This window comes from Halichoerus grypus, chromosome 1 (assembly GCF_964656455.1).
Source record: "Halichoerus grypus chromosome 1, mHalGry1.hap1.1, whole genome shotgun sequence".
Lineage (NCBI taxonomy): Eukaryota > Metazoa > Chordata > Mammalia > Carnivora > Phocidae > Halichoerus > Halichoerus grypus.
In genome coordinates, this window is record NC_135712.1 from 158,690,469 (window position 1) to 158,706,907 (window position 16,439).

General features: G+C 45.8%; 1 protein-coding gene across 8 annotated transcripts in view; it reads right to left on the minus strand.

Moving 5' to 3' along the window:
- Positions 1-16,439, minus strand: part of ZXDC (ZXD family zinc finger C) — a 41,478-nt gene that overhangs the window by 7,643 nt on the left and 17,396 nt on the right. The window contains exon 9 of one of the 8 annotated variants that reach the window (XM_036077822.2): positions 71-3,140. The exons of the other annotated variants lie outside the window; for them this stretch is intronic. Within the exon in view, the coding sequence (XP_035933715.1) occupies positions 3,055-3,140 (86 nt within the window). The 3' untranslated portion in view covers positions 71-3,054. Of the gene's footprint in view, positions 1-70; positions 3,141-16,439 lie in introns of those variants that run through there. 8 annotated transcript variants of the gene reach the window in all.

Sequence of the window (16,439 nt, forward strand, 5' to 3'; positions counted from 1 at the left end):
CGGAGAATGCATGGAGAACAGTGGGACTGCCTGTTTTCCAGGAGGCTTGTGGGGCTGTGGGTCAGTACTACTCATTGCTAGACTCAGACATGGAGCTCATACCTTTTTGCCAATTAAAAAAAATTTTATTTTTTTTTTTGAGGATTTTTTTTTTTAAGATTTTATTCATTCGTCAGAGAGAGAGAGCACAAGCAAATGCTCGTGTGCTTTAAATGTCATTTCATCACAACTACAGCACTTCGAGCTGCAGCTTAGGGGGAACCGTGCCACAGAGCCCACACAGCATGGGCAGTCTGTATGTCAGGACAGCGCTTCTTCCCCACGAAAAGGTCCAATTTCATTTTTCAGTTCAAATGAACATACTGAAACATGGTTCAAGGTATATTATGGAAACCACTATGAGATCAACTAAGGAAAGCATCACGTAATGTATCTTTTTAAGCTACTTTTATAAAAGCAAGATTTAAATATGTATATCTAATGCTTATTATCTAGCTTTGTAAGATAAAAAAATGACCATTCTGAGCCATTTCTCATTTATTTCATAATGATTCAATGAAAGCCGTGTAGATCATACTCTATGTTACCCATGAAGCAAGAATGATCAAAGCCTTGTGCCCCTTCACTAGATGTGTGCTAGCACGTATGCTATAAACGACAGGGAAATTAAGTAAAAATCATGTGATCAAAATCAGAAATATAATCCACTTAATTTTGCCAGGTTTCCATAAAAAATAGTATACACTGCTGAAAAACTAGTCAGTAACTAGAATATAATTTATTTTTGTTAAAAGGATGTACGAGGCAGGAAGTAAGACGGACTATAACTAGAATACTTGGTAACACATCATAAGCTAAACTGGTTCTAATTACTGTATGAGCACACACACTGCATCACATTCTCTTTTCAACCTGTCCCTTCATCTGGCACCTGACAATCTGGCAGTCCTGCAGACGTCACAGTTACACTGAGAAGAATCACTACCCCCATAACCGCAAGTGCTCTAGCACCTTCTCCGGTTAACAACTCTTCCTGGGGGTGAAATGTTCATCGCTAAAAGGAACTGCTCAGGCTTACATACATGAATACTGCTGCTCTCGTGGGACTCTCCTTAAAAGCAGTTCCTGCTGGGGTGCCTGAGTGGCTCAGTCGTTGAGCGCCTGCCTTCGGCTCAGGTCATGATCCCAGGGTCCTGGGATCGAGCCCCGCATCGGGCTCCCTGCTCGGCGGGAAGCCTGCTTCTCCCTCTCCCACTCCCCCTGCTTGTGTTCCCTCTCTCTCGTGTCTCTATCAAATAAATAAATAAAATCTTTAAAAATAAATAAATAAAAGCAGTTCCTGCTAGGACAAGAGCAGAAGGGTAGGAAAGGTGAGGGCTGACACCCCCAGGCCCCCCTATACTGTATCTTATTTCAGAACATCTCAACATGCCCTCCTAGGAAAACTGGTGCATCAGGAAGGCCAAGCTGGCCGCAGAGCCCCAAGGCAGTCTTGATGCCTGTATGAATGAATCCATACAAGGCGCCTCCCTGAAGCCAGCACTCTGAAGTGTCCTGGGTCTGGGGCTCTGGAAGACTGCTTTTATACATGCCCCAAGGTGCTGCGCCACAGGGAGCTTGGTGGTGGGGAAGGACTCACTGTCGTGAAGGAAAGGCGGACAGGAGAGCCTGCAGAAGTCCCGGACCCAAATGCACGGTAATCTCAAAGATTACAAATGGAAGATGACAACGGGAAGGCGGATTCCCTTCATGGAAGACCATGCTCGCCTCCCCTTCAAAGTCTTCTCATCCGCCCAAGGTCCTGGAAGCCAGGCTGAACACTGCCCATCAGTACCCTGAGAAAACTTTGAGGGAAGAAGGCAGGGCCAGGACAGGGGAACCTGAGCTGATGCACTGAGCGCCCTGCCCCTGGCCTCCAGACTCCCTGCTCAGGGGAAAAAAACACCTTGACCTGCCGGTGCCCTCGGGGCAGGCTGCTGGGTCACATGACCCCAGACGGTACACTGTGGCTTCTGCTAGTGTGCCATCACCGTGTACAATGGCTGAAAATCACACCCTTCCTGAGTCAGCTATCAAGCCCACTAAGCCACAGATGCTGGAAGGCTTAAAGCCAACACACGGTCTCCACACGCGACCCCATGATGGCCACGCAGCCGTCCTCACTAGTAAAAGATGCCATGGCACTACATTTATGCGACCAACTTAACTCATAGACCAATGTCAAGAAACATAAAAAATTTCTTTCTCACAGTGGAGATCCAGAAAACCTTAGAGGGCAAGTCATCTTCACAGTGAACTTAATTTTGCTTCAATAATCTCAACATCTACCTGAAACACTGGATTGTGCTAGATAACCTGAAAGAGCAGGGAGAGGAAAGAAGGGTAAAGCCAGCCAGCAAGTCAGCTTCCGTGAAGGAGACCTAAAAGACATTTGGGCATGGAATAGCCAAGTGAGCTGGAGTACGCCACTGCGCACCGAGTCCACCGACTCATCTGTGAACCGTGCTGCAGCATGACCTCACCTCTCAGCGTACCCCCACAGGTGGGGCCAGCAGCACACAGCCTGGCTCAGGCAAAGAGCTCTGCCCGCACACCATCTGAAGATGTCCCTATGCTGACAGCCACAGAACCCAGTGCCAACCCAAGCACGTGGCAGCCCCGCCCCGGGAGGGCTCTGCGCTGAATACGATCAGCTCTCAATCCTGCATACCACTGACTCCGATGTGTCACTTCCCCCCCACCAGGTGCATCGGGGGTCGGGGGGCCTGACAACTTTGGGCTCATGCAGGCTTTCTCTGCTGGGGATCCTCACTGAACCACAGAACACAGTGAACTATCCGAGTTACTATTCCCCAACTCTCCTCAGGATGGGAGGCTGGACCCGTTACATATCCTGGATGATGGAGGGCACTGGGGCTTAACGCTTTTATAGTTCCTGATGTGTTCAGTCCTACACGGCTATTAAAGAATAAACCACAAACATATTTATTCACAAGAAAAAATATTCATGTTTAATAGCAAAAAGCAGATAAAAATATATGTGTTATCATTTCTTCAAAATAAGTAACAGGTGTAGTTTATACACATGGGAAAATGTTTAACATCAAAACGCTGGAAGTGGTTTTCCCTGGGTGGTGGACCTACAGGGGAGAAAGCATGTAAGAAATCCACCATTAGTCTTCCTAAAGAGTAAACCAACATTACCGGAACCACTGTTGGACCGTGCATCCTTCGCTTACCGGCCCGCATGCCTCTGCTCCAGCCGGCCCCACCTGTCTAGCTGGCCTGCTCTCCACCAGAGAGAACAGCGCCGGGCAGGCATAAAGCTAACAGAAACCAAAGAGCAATGGCCGACTTTCATCACCGACACTCCTCAGCAGTGTCTGGGTCACCAGCACAGTGGTCTCCCTGCCCCCTTATCTCTCTTTTTCAAAGTCTGCATGTAGATTTTAACTAAGTTATTCTTCCAGATGAACTTAAAACGGACAGGTGGTTTTTTTCTTTTAAAAAGTTCCTTTGGGATTTTAAAGGAATTGAATAAAAGATGTAAATTAACAGAATTGAGTGTTGCATCCAGGTACATAGTAAGCTGTAAACAGGGCCTTATCTAGACCCTGCATGTGTGTCACTGGTGATCCTGAGATACTTTACTACTTTTATTGCCGTCATGAGTGAGATCTATTTTCCATTATTGTTTTTCTGATTATTCTAAGTAGAAAAGCTACTCCTGTGATATATGCAAACATTTTTTGTACAATTAGCTACTTAGTTATCCTTATTTATAATTATTTGAGTCTATTCCCTTGGGTTTTCTAAGCCCAGTAATCATCATTGATAGGTAATCACATCTTCCTATTTGATTATCTGTTTTTCTCTAAAGCTTCCATAAAAATGTCCAATACCATTGCAGCGTCGGCTTGGTTGCCTCTTCCGATTATAATGGGAACACATCTCCTCACTGAAAATAATGCTAACTGCTATTCTAACTTGCTCTCTTTATTAGGGAAATCTTTTTAGTTCCTAGTTAAGGTTTTTATTTTTAAAAATCAGCAAAGATGTTTTCTCAACTGCCTTGCTTCGCATCAGTGAAGATAACAGGGTTCTCCTCTGGCTTCCTGATGTGGCAAATTGTATTGACAGATGCCTAACCCTGACCCACCTGGAACCCTGGACAAGCCCCAATCATCTGAAATCCAGGTGCCAGTATTTTACTCGGGAGTTCCACGTCTGCTTCACACGCTGAAGGTGAGACACGCTGTTCTTGTGGGTTGTACGGCTGACGGTTCTGGAGCCTGTCAGCCTGGGATTCTACCCCTAGTGCAGTCACCAATCAGCTGTGCAGCTCCCATCAACTTCATCTCTCTGTGCCTCAGGTTCCTCATCCAGAAAACAGGGCATTGAGCACCTGCATTTCATAGGGTCGCTGTGAGAACTACCTCAGAATCACGCTGGGTATACAACCAGCTTGAATTAATGCTACACCTCTGACAGGTGGAGCACTGGGGTATGTTAACTGAATGGCTGGTGCTTGAAATGTGTCCAGTGACTAGCAATCTATTCATGCTTTATCGTTCTTTCAACAAATATCGACTGAATCTTTACTCCATTGGGTACAGGGCTATAATGGTGATTCTTACCATGAAGCTTACAACTGGCCACCTGTGTCCTAAGTACAGATGTTTCCTAGGGACATAGAGAGGAGCCTACAATCAACACGCAATGATGAAGCACTATAGCATCCTGGAAACAGAGGGGGCCAGTGGTGGCAACAGGCCTTGGAAAAGGTTTGGGATAACACTGCAGCCATAATGTAGTCCCGGCCCCTGGAGAAACCGTTTACAATTAGGGGATCTGTCAGGGTCCCATCAGGGCGCCAGGAACACTCTAGGTATTGCACCCAGAGGGATTCCACGCTGACAGTGGGGCACGTCAGTGATGGTGCACTAAGGAGCAAACACCCTAGTCAGCATGGCAGGTAGGCACCACCCCCCCCCCCCAGAATCCAGAAAAAGGTCAGTGCACGTAAACCAGAACTATGTCAGGGGCTGCCCAGAAAGAACTGGGACCACGGGGGAAACACAGCCATTGTCATAAAACTCCTACCAAAGTGGGACGAAAGCAAGGTCCTGGTTCCTCCTTCCTCCCTCCACCTAATCTCCTGCCCAATGCTCCCACTGGCCAATCCCGGCTGGGAGCCTGGGAAAGACAGTTCCTGTGAAGGTCAAACCAGCAAGCCGGGAAGGGTGACTCAGACTTCACAGAAAAACGCTGTACAGGAGGTCCCAGGGTGACAGGCTGTGGGACAGAGTACATCCCCGGGCACCATCCAAAGCTCAGGACCACCAGGGCACACACGTCTGGCCAAGGACGTCAGGCCTGGGCTCTTGGGGCGTGGTTCCCACCTCTGTCAGCTGAACTCTAAGAGCCAGGGGCCTGAAACCACATAGACACAAAGCCCTGCCATTGTTTTCCTTACTCTGCTCCAACAAAGGGCTAACTGAAGGTAGTGATGAGCAAAACCTACATGGAATTAAACGAAGCACTGGGTCCTCCAATCAGCACTGGGCTGTTTTACGAGAACCTTGCGTGTTATCCACACGACCCCCTAGAAAGGCAGGTCCTGTACTGCCCCCCGTAACAGAGGGGGTGCTGCAGCAGGGAGTTTAGGCACTTGCCCCAAGCCACCGCAACCACAGGAGCAGACCTCAACCGCATTCCGGACTCCTGAGTTGGTGCTCGATCCCCAGACACTGCCGCTTGGCACTGTCACCACGAATGGCCTCACGTGGCAGCACAGCTCTCAAATGTGTGGCCAAGCCAATCACATCTTTCATGAACAAAGGCCTCCTCCTCACCAGGGCTAGGGACCTGCCAGGGAGGGCTCTCAGCAGACTGCCAGAGTCAGACTTCCACGCTCACTTGACAGGGAGGTGGGAGGACCTGCAGGGGAACAGGCGCCTACCAAGGAGACATAAAGGAAGTGAGACATGCACTCCAGCAGGGAACAGCGCCGGGCAGGCATAAAGCTAACAGAAACCAAAGTAAGTGACAGCGGCTTGTCAGGAAAGGGCGGGCCTAGAGGACCAGGATGGAGAAAATCCTTATCACCTGCTCACTGTCCCGGGGCAGGACACCTCAATTCACAGCGGATTCAGGGATAGGAGGCCACATTTCTCCACCAGCACAACTACCAGGAAGTTGGCCGCCACCAAGCCCCTGTACCCTGCTTTGGGAGATCTCTGGCTATGCCAGCCCTCAAAAGCACAGCTCCAGTCCGGGGACCACAAGGAAACTCGGCCCCACGGGAGCAATGACCAGAGATGGCTGTGGCCTTGGCCACGAGTGTACTGCCAGGAGGCTCACGGCGTGAAGAGCTGCTCCAGGCAAACGTGCTGTGCGCGCCCTAGCCAGCAGGGGCTAAGCCTGGGCAGGTGAAGGTCAGCAGCGCAGAGGGAGCTACCATGGGCAGCTAGAGCAAAATCACCTAGTACCTAAAGCAGGAGGCAAGACGGAGGGCCTCCCCACAGCCTGCAATCCACTTGGCTCGCCATCACAGGCCCCACCTGCCATCCAGGGTGCCTAAACGGAGTCCGTGGGCAGTGAAAAAGCCCCACATTTTCCCACGCCCAGGGAGGGTTTTCTCTAGTTGCAGCCCAAACTCCCCATCCACCCCACTGGGGAGCCTCATGACACTCAAGGTCATACTCCACTCTTTCAGGAGTGCCTGTGTCAATGTTCCCAGAATTCTCTTCTAGGAAAACAGTTACAACTGCTGCCGCTGCCCAGTTAACAGACAGCCTGCACAGGGGCCTCCCTCCTGTCTCCCTCAGTGTGGCCCTTCTGCTCTCAGCATGGCAGCAACAGGAAGAAATGGGAGGAGCCTGGTGAGAGATGCCCAAAGATTTTTGCTTTAATGTGAGAAAAAAAATTAAAAAAAAAAAAAATATATATATATATACATTTTATAAAAAACAGATCACTGACTTAATTTCATGGCTCAATCCAACCCAGTTAGTCAAACATTCCAGTGGCATAGACCGGCCAGTGGCACCAAGCAGGTGTATCGCCTTGCCCTCCATCTGCATGCCCATCTTCCAGTGCTGGACAAGCTGGCGATGCTAAAGGAGCCACAGAGGGGCCCACCCCATGCTGCCTGGCCCCTGCCTGTGCCCTGCTGCTCTCTTCACCCCTTTCTAGGAAGGGAAACCAACTCCAGACTATTCCTGTCTCAGTTTACAGGTGAAGCAGCTGGAGAGCCCACCCAAGTGCCCCACGTGCAATCCAAAAACCTCCATTGGTACACTCCATCCCAGGGTGGGGGTGGGGCAGAGGGGACAGCTGTTCCGGTCCCCACTACTTAAATGGGGGGTTAATATGTATTTTATAACTACGTAGTTCATGGATTTTCAAACACAGAAAATAAAGATGATGAAAAATGATTTAAAAACCCAATCTTAACACTCAGAAAAAACCACTAACCCTGCAAGGGTATGTGTTCTACCATTTTTGTTTCTGTGCAAATACACATTTGTGTCTACCAACACCACACCCAGCGTTTCTCACGAATGCGGGACTTACCAAAACTATGCACCAAGTGTGCAGCTTTCCTGGTAGACATGAGCAATAACTATTTAGGAATACACAGTTCAGCACTGAGCAGCGGTGCATGCCTGTTTACGCAGATCCCCGGGTATTTCTGTGAGATGTTACAACATAGTCCTTTCACGACTGAACATTACGCGTATCTTCTGGCTCTTGCAAACGGTATCAAGTGACCATCCAGAAATGTCACACTGCATCCCCACGTTCCACGCGCACCCATGTGGGCTCTGGGTTTCCTTGCCTCTGAGCACCAAGCACACCCCTCTGCTTCGTTTGTCGGCGGCCTTCTGCACAGCGCCTGCTCATGTCCCGTCCCCATTTTTCTATGGAGGCATTCATCTTTCCTCTCATTTCCTGCTGTGTATGCTCATTTAAAACCTTTCAGTGTCCACTGATCTCCAAGGCCTGTGCCTCTGCTCCGCTCCCGGCATCGGTACCCTCCTGAGCAGTGAGTGCACTGGGGGGGGAAGGGCTCTGGCGGCCCAGCCGTAGAGCAGGCTGGTGGTAAATCTCTACCTTAGGGAGCTGTTGTGAAGATGAAACACGAGCTAAACCATGGAAAGCACACAGATGAGGACAAAACGAGTGCTGGCTATCCAGACAGCTTTCCATGCTTTTAAAAAACCTTAAATCTCTCATCTTCTTTATCCTATATGGAATTTTAGTCTTTTTCCTAAAAGGCCATTACTCATTTGCTGATAATCAGAAGAGCCACCTTGACACACACAAAGAAGAGTGTGTAGGTCTCAGGCCTATCGATCAATGAGCGTCCCTGTGTCCTGGCCTAAGGGGCACAGCACCACCACAGATTTTCAATGGTTGTCACCTGCGAGATGTCCCCACAAACACAGGGCAAATCCTCCAGGCTAGTTTCCCATGCATCCTCAGGAATCCCTGACCACAGGTTCCTACGCAAGTGCTCTGAAATCCCCTCAGAATTTCAAATAGAATTGCATGAAATACTGTGGGAAGAGTTAGCATGTCTACAATAATGACCTCTTTCTCTCCCAAACCCCACAACTGTCAGCAAATCTTGTTGGCTCCATCTTCAAGACAGATCCAGGATTTACCCACCTCTTCCCACTGGCGGCCACCATCTGCCCATGGCCACGGTCATTTCCTACTGGGGACTACAAGAACTCCCTACCTGCTCTCGTTGCCCCTTACAGTTTATTTTCAGAACAGCAGCTGGATTGATCCTTTTCAAAAGATCATGTCACTTTTCTTTTTTTAAAGATTTTATTTATTTGACAGAGAGAGACACAGTGAGAGATGGAACACAAGCAGGGGGAGTGGGAGAGGGAGAAGCAGGCTTCCTGCTGAGCAGGGAGCCCAATGTGGGGGCTCGATCCCAGGACCCTGGGATCATGACCTGAGCCGAAGGCAGACACTTAATGAATGACTGAGCCACCCAGGCACCCCACTTTTCTAATTATGCCTCTTTGTCTCCCCATCTGCCTCGGAGTGAAAGCCAAAGTTCCAACAATGACCCGAGGCCCTAAGTAGCCCTAAACTTAGCCTGGCCTCCCACCAACTCTCTGACCACTTCTGAAAAGGCCCCCCTGGGCCTCCCCACTCTGACAACAAAGGCCTTTCTGCTGAGAGCACTTTCTAGCCTCAGGCTCGAAGGGACTTTGCCCAGATCTGTCCGCAGGGCTCCCTTCCTCACCTCCGTTGTCTCCTCCTCTGTTGAGGCCTCTCTCTACCCTATTAAAAACCACAAACCATTACAGACCTGTTTCTTTGTTTTATCCACATTTACCATTTGATTTACTGTTTTTGTTTATCCAAAGCTCCCTCCGCCCCCGCCCCAACTCCCACATCAAGATGCAAGCAGTGGTGTCCCAGCGTGGCACTCAGCAGGGACGCTATCAAAACGGAGTCCGGACATCTGGGAGCATCATCTCCTCTCTCAGTCAAGTTTTGTTGTCTCCTCCTCCTCCTTTATGTCCTGCCCACTTATGAAATCTCCCCCTAGTTGGTCTGGAATTTTTTTGCTACTGCGCATGAGCTATTCTCTCCACTGCATTTCCTAACTAGCTATTGCTGCCACACAGGACACTGCTGATGGTTGCATGTTTATGTTATAAGTGGTCACTTCAATGTCTTTTAAGTTCTAACCAGTTTTCAGTTGATTCTATGGGGTTTTCAAATAAGCGGTCAAATCAACTCTGAAGTTACTGTCTCCTCCCTACAAATTCTTATTTTTCTTGATTTCAATGGCAAGAACCTCCACAGCAATATTAAACAGCAAGGGTAACAATGAGAATAAAAGCAATTCTGGTGCGCATGTGGAATGCCTTCGGTAAGTCACCAGTAAGTACAATGTTGGCTCTTAGTTTGGGCTACGGAATCTTTACTACATTCCTACTTCTACCAATAATGGATACCAATTTTTTCAATAAATACAAAATCTACTGAGAAAATAACATAACCTAAGTACCAGACTTCCTAATATTAAATCACTCTCAAGCTACAGGACTAAACCCCACTTGGTCAGAATGTTAAAATATTTTGCCAAATCGTAAGTGTATTTTATTTAGAACATTCCCCATGTATTTTTGTAAGTCATCAATCTACAGCTCTCCTTTTAGAGGTTATCCTTGTCAGGCTTTGGTATCCAGATCATGGGGAGTTTCCCCTTCTCCACAGAGCCCTTGAATACCATTTAATGTACATGTTCCACAGAAGAGTAGAATCTTCTGTATAACCATCATGTAAGCATGAGCCTCTGAAATACTAACTTCATTCGGGGGTTCCTGAACTGTTTGTACTCTTATTTTTGAATAATGTGATTTCTATGGGAAATTACGCATTCTACTGCAAGTACTCCAATGTATTACCATACAGTTTGCATGCTATTTACTTTCCACTCAATCGGTGGAATTCACTTATGCTTTTTTACTCTTGGTAAAACCACTCAGATGGAGGGAGACTAACAGGTGAGGGGCTGTATGCACTGAAGGATGTCTTGTTTGGCCCACACAGAATGTTTTTTAATGATGAATAGGTTGCACAATCAAGTGTCAAAATCTGGATCTGACTCTCCTTAGGTATGTTCTTTTTCCATCTTGAAATAAGCAGGGGGAGTGGGAGAGGGAGAAGCAGGCTTCCTGCTGAGCAGGGAGCCCAATGCGGTGCTCGATCCCAGGACCCTGGGATCATGACCTGAGCTGAAGGCAGACGCTTAACTGACTGAGCCACCCAGGAGCCCCTAAATTTTTTTTTTTAGATTTTTTAAATTTATTTGACAGAGAGAGAGACAGCCAGAGAGGGAACACAAGCAGGGGGTTGTGGGAGAGGTAGAAGCAGGCTTCCTGCTGAGCAGGGAGCCCAACGCGGGGCTCAATCCCAGGACCCTGGGATCATGACCTGAACCGAAGGCAGACGCTTAATGAATGACTGAGCCACCCAGGCACCCCACTTTTCTAATTATGCCTCTTTGTCTCCCTTAGCTTCCATCTGGCTCTGGTCACATCCCTTGCCTGCATATATAACAAGAAGCTGACATTGATTGCTTTTAAGCACCTCACCTGTATCATCTAATTCCCACAAGAATCCTGAGTAGGTGCTTTTATTAACCATTTTACAAAGGAGAAAGTAAGCAGAGAAGCTGCTTGTTCAATTCACACTCGTAACTGGATGGTGATCCAGTTTTTCTATAACTATCTATAATCAGCTTTTATTTCTTTTACCAGAGTTTAGTAGGTTCTGTTGTTTTCCAAGTAATTTTTACTTTCTTTTTTTTTTGCTTTTTTTTGTTTTAAGATTATATTATTTGAGAGGGAGGGAGAGCGAGAGAGCAAGAGTGCAAGAGCATGGGGAGGGAGAAGGAGACTCTCCGCTGAGCAGAGAGCCCGATGTGGGACTGAATCCCAGGACCCTGGGATCATGACCTGAGCCGAAGGCAGACACTTAACTGACTGAGCCACCCAGGTGCCCCTAATTTTTTTTTTTTAAGATTTTTTTTAAATTTATTTGACAGAGAGAGAGACAGCCAGAGAGGGAACACAAGCAGGGGGAGTGGGAGAGGGAGAAGCAGGCTTCCCGCTGAGCAGGGAGCCCGATGCGGGGCTCGATCCCAGGACCCTGGAATCATGACCTGAGCCGAAGGCAGATGCTTAACCACTGAGCCACCCAGGCGCCCCAAAGCGTGCCTCATTTTTACTTTCTATTTTATCACGTTAGTGTCAAAAAGCATGTACTGCCAGGTTGGGTTCTTTTCCTCCCTAAGACTTTGTTACGGTTTTCCTAATGGCCTAGTTTGTTCAGTTTAATTTCAATAAATATCCCATGGTTATGGAGTAGGATCTATTAAATCAATTTTATTAATCCCACTGTAAACCTCTTCCATATCTGTATTTTTTTGTGCTTAATCTGCAAATGAGTTAAATTACCCATTTCCAATATTGCTAAATTTTCATTTATCCAATTCTCCTAGATTTCCACGTTTTTACTTTATCCTATTTGATATTATAAGTTTTCATATAAATATTCACATGAATGGTTACAAATCTTAGTCTTGCTGTTGATTACATGTGAACAGCAACCAAAAATAGGGAAAATCTTCTCTGCCCCATTGCTTCTTTTGAATTCCACACCTATGACATTAGTATTGACCCCTTGTGATTTTTGTTTTATCTGGTCTTAAATTTTAACCTTCCTAAATATTTCCATCCACGGTGTGCCTCTTTTAGACAATGCAGAATTGGGATTTTCCTTTTTGACTCAGTCAAGAAAAAGGGCAGTCAGTAGGTTTTGCTGTTTACTGTGTCTTCCTGTAAGTCCTATCCGTTCTCTTGCTTTCCCCAGCTCTTAGACACATGAAAGGTACACATCTATTCATAGTTGGTTACAAAAAAAAAAAGTTTGTTTCGCTATCAGATTCAAGAATGAAAGTTTCTCTTTACTTTTTTATGTTGAGAAAATATTCTTGGTTTATTTTGAGGGGGTAAGCCACAATACTAAAGATAAAGAAACTGGCACAATTTTATTTTCTATATGCAACAGCAACCCAATGGGAATAATCTTGAATTTTAGACCCTATACCTTATTTTTCAAATCATCCAGATTGCACATTTTATAAGAATCAATATGTGCACTCTGCACTTAACTACAGTGATAACAAAATCCCAACTGTGTTTAAGTGACTTAATTCCACTAAGTCGTTTCCCTTCAACTTCTTTGTTCCTAGATTTACTACACAACAATCTTTTAATCCTGAAACCCAAAAAGCTCCCAAACCGACATTTCCCCCCCCAAATTTGGTGCCAAAAATAATTACCAGCCAACACCTGACCTGAACTCATATTAAATGAATATATTTAACTGAAAAGTGCTGATGTAGTAACTGGGCGTGTTAAGAAATATAGAATAAGTTTTCATATAAATACTCACATGCATGGTTACAAATCTTAGTCTTGCTTACCTTATTACCATTCTAAAACGTAAAATATTTTGAATTTAAAACACAGCCAGCATGTTAATGTACATGAAGATATTTCCTAGCACTGTCTGCTGGGAGGGCCTAGACACAATGACAGCTGAGTAGCAATGAGCAACAACCACAAGGAGCACCCAGACCTTGGTTTCTAATACATTTTCCTAATAAAAGGAACAGCGCTCCTTGGGGGAGTGGCTGAATACTGGGCTGGAGCAGGGAAAACACAGATGGTACCACAAAGTAGGGAAATGCTCCCCTAAAAAGCCAGGGTGCGTCGAAAGGGCACAAGAATCCAACCAAAAGGCTCCCAGTGGTGAAAGCTGGAACAATCTGAACAGCAAAATAAATACTGGTAATACTGATTATAGTCCAACATTCCTTATAATAGCCTAAAGGATAACCACCTCTGAGTCCATACTGGTATAAGTGAATAAATGAGGAAGAAGAGACAGCTTTTCTTTACAGAAGTCGTCTAACAAATGTACAAGAATAAGGGGGAAAAAAATCACCACTAGCACATCACAGTAACAAAATCTACCCTTAAGCACTGAATTGGTGGGAGGTTTAAGGAGAAACAGGGTATTTGCACAGAATGCAGGGGCAGATTAACCTTGCCCAAGGTCAAGTCTGGCCTTTGCCCCTGGCTCCTGAGAAGAAATCACAAGGTCCTTGGAAAGTCCTACCTGGCAAGCGTGTCTGTTTACCTGGGAGTTCTCAGCTACTCCAGAGAGTCTAACAGTGTGACTTACAGTGTAGGTCTTGGGTCACAGTGTCAGCTTGTCCTTCGGAGGGGCTGAAGACTAAGTCAGCCTCATGAACAAGCAGCCATCTGTGCAATCAAGACCTGATAAATGTCTGGACATGAAGGCCGAGGTGAGCTCCCCTGGTTGCCAATACTTCATGTATACTGTCACACAGTGGGAGAAGTTAGCATTGTCTACAACTCCAAGGAGAGGCTGATGGGAAGCTTCACACTAGGAACTTACCTGGAGCCTACCCTATGCCCCTCCTCTTCCCTTGGCTGACTTTATTCTATATCCTTTCACTCCAATAATCTATAACCAAGTTCTGAGCCCTGCTAGAGAATTAGTGAACCTAAGAGTGGTCTCAGAGACCCTCGAACTTTTGTAGCTGGTGTCAGAAGTCAGGGTCATCTTGCAGATCCCTGAGATTTGCACACCACCCCAAAGTATCTACCTCAAAAAAAATATTTATTCACTGTAAAAGGAAAAACAGGAACTTCATAATGGAGAAATCTGGCAGACAACGCCTTAACCCAGTGATAATGGTTAACATCACCTGTAATATGTTTATTGCATGGACCCCAATAAGACACAATGAGATGGGTACCTCATTTCTGGCTCCAAAAAAATCCAACACCTCAGCCTAATCAAAAAAGCATCAGATAGGCCCAAGCAAAGTAAAGGACCAGCACTCTGCAAATGTATCATGAAGGGCAAGGAAGGCTGAGGACCAGACCCAGACAGTAGGAGACTAAGGAGTTGTGACAACCAAGTGCAGCCTGGGGCCCCAGAGAGGATCAGCAAAAGGACACCAGTGGAGGGTGCTGGTCAAATCCAGATAAAGTCTGCAGTCCATTCCCCAGGACTGCGGCGGTAATCACTCCTTAGCTTGGGTAAACACGCTATGACTGTGGGAGATGGTAGTATGAGGGGAGATTGGGTGAAGGGTTCTACAGCTGGAAAACATGAACGAGTAATAATATTCACAGAGTATGGCCAACTAGGGAATCATTTTTTTCCGCAAGTCTGAAAAAGTCTGAAATTCTAGTAAAATAAAATGGCATGGCGGGGGGGGGATAGAGTTGGCCCCAAAGATTCTGGAAAAGGGATTATTCCTCTATCTCTTGGCTGATGACAAGACTTCAAGAGGGCTTTTCAAGAAAGATATGTGGGGGGCAAAGATGTAAACCTTCATAAATACAAGAAAATTCTTCTACTACATACACATTTGGAGGCTGGAGATGTGGCAGTTTCCAGATTTCTATTTCCTCTTAAAAGCCTATAAAATGTTTAAATCAATGAGTGTATAAAAATACTCTGACCACCACTGGAGGATGCAAAGAAACCAGTTCATTATTTTGAAAACTGATAAAGAAAAAGATTCAGACATTTATCCTGACATTCCAGTATGACTGTACTTCAAGGTAAAGATAGATGAGAAGCTGCTCTTTACAGAAATAGTCTAGCTAGTAATGAGAAATATCCTTCTGCAAACCCTCAGGAATTAATAAATCCAGTCACTGGTCATCAATGGCTGCTAACAACACAGGACTGACCGACCACCAGATGTCTGGGACCTCTGGAAGAGCACCCCACCACTGGCAAATGACTTTTGTCAACCCCGACAGCTGACCCACCAGATCAAAGTTCAATCAGATCAAGCCTCTAAATGTAACTACTGATTTACAGGGAGCACAGAAGACAGAGGAACCTGTTAAACTACAGCACAGCGATGACATTGGGCAAATCTAGACTGGCCAACTCGACAGGACAAGCCACCCAGTTTCTTCCACAAATACATGGGAGAGAAATGGAGGGAGAGACCTATACATGTTAAAGATACTTAAGAAACATATCAACCAAGAGTTGTTCCAAGAGGAACTTACTTGGATTCTGATTTAAGCAGAGAGTTATAAGAAACATTTACAGCATTTGAGACAACTGAAAATTATAACACTTGCTAGATATTAAGGAAATACTGTTATTTTTTAAAGAAGTGATAATAGCATATGACTGTTTTTTAAGTGACCTTATTAAAAGATAATGCTGAAATATTTCTAAGAACAATTAAAAATAAATAAAACCACCTCTACAGAGGCCACCCCAAAGCAATGCAATCAATGTGACATGTACTATATACCTATATACCTGAATGCTCAGTGTTCTTCCTTCAAATGGAGATTATCCTATCAGGTTAAAGGCATCTGGCTTCCTTCACAGACTTTGCCTAGTCTGTGCTGAATTCTTTCACTCTACATATCTCCTCTCCCCCCCGACACACACCTTCTTTTATTATCTCTACAAGTGCCATCTGGACACTTTCTGAACTGCCCTGAACCCTTCCCGAGTCACAGTGAACATGAACATGAACGACATCCGTTATAGGGCAATATCTGCTTTACAAAAACTGATTAACAGAAAAGAGGGAGTTAAAGAAGCCATGATATTAAGAACAGAAAGACATAAAACTGTACTGCTAACCCTACGTTGTGTTGTACAATTCATTGTACATTTTCTCTGATTATAGAAATCACTATTTTTTTAAAAAAACATTTATTATTTCAGAGAGAGTGTGTGAGAGTGAGCACACACATGCGTGTGGGAGGAGGGGCAGAAGGAGAGGAAGAGAGAGAGTATCTCCAGCAGACTCC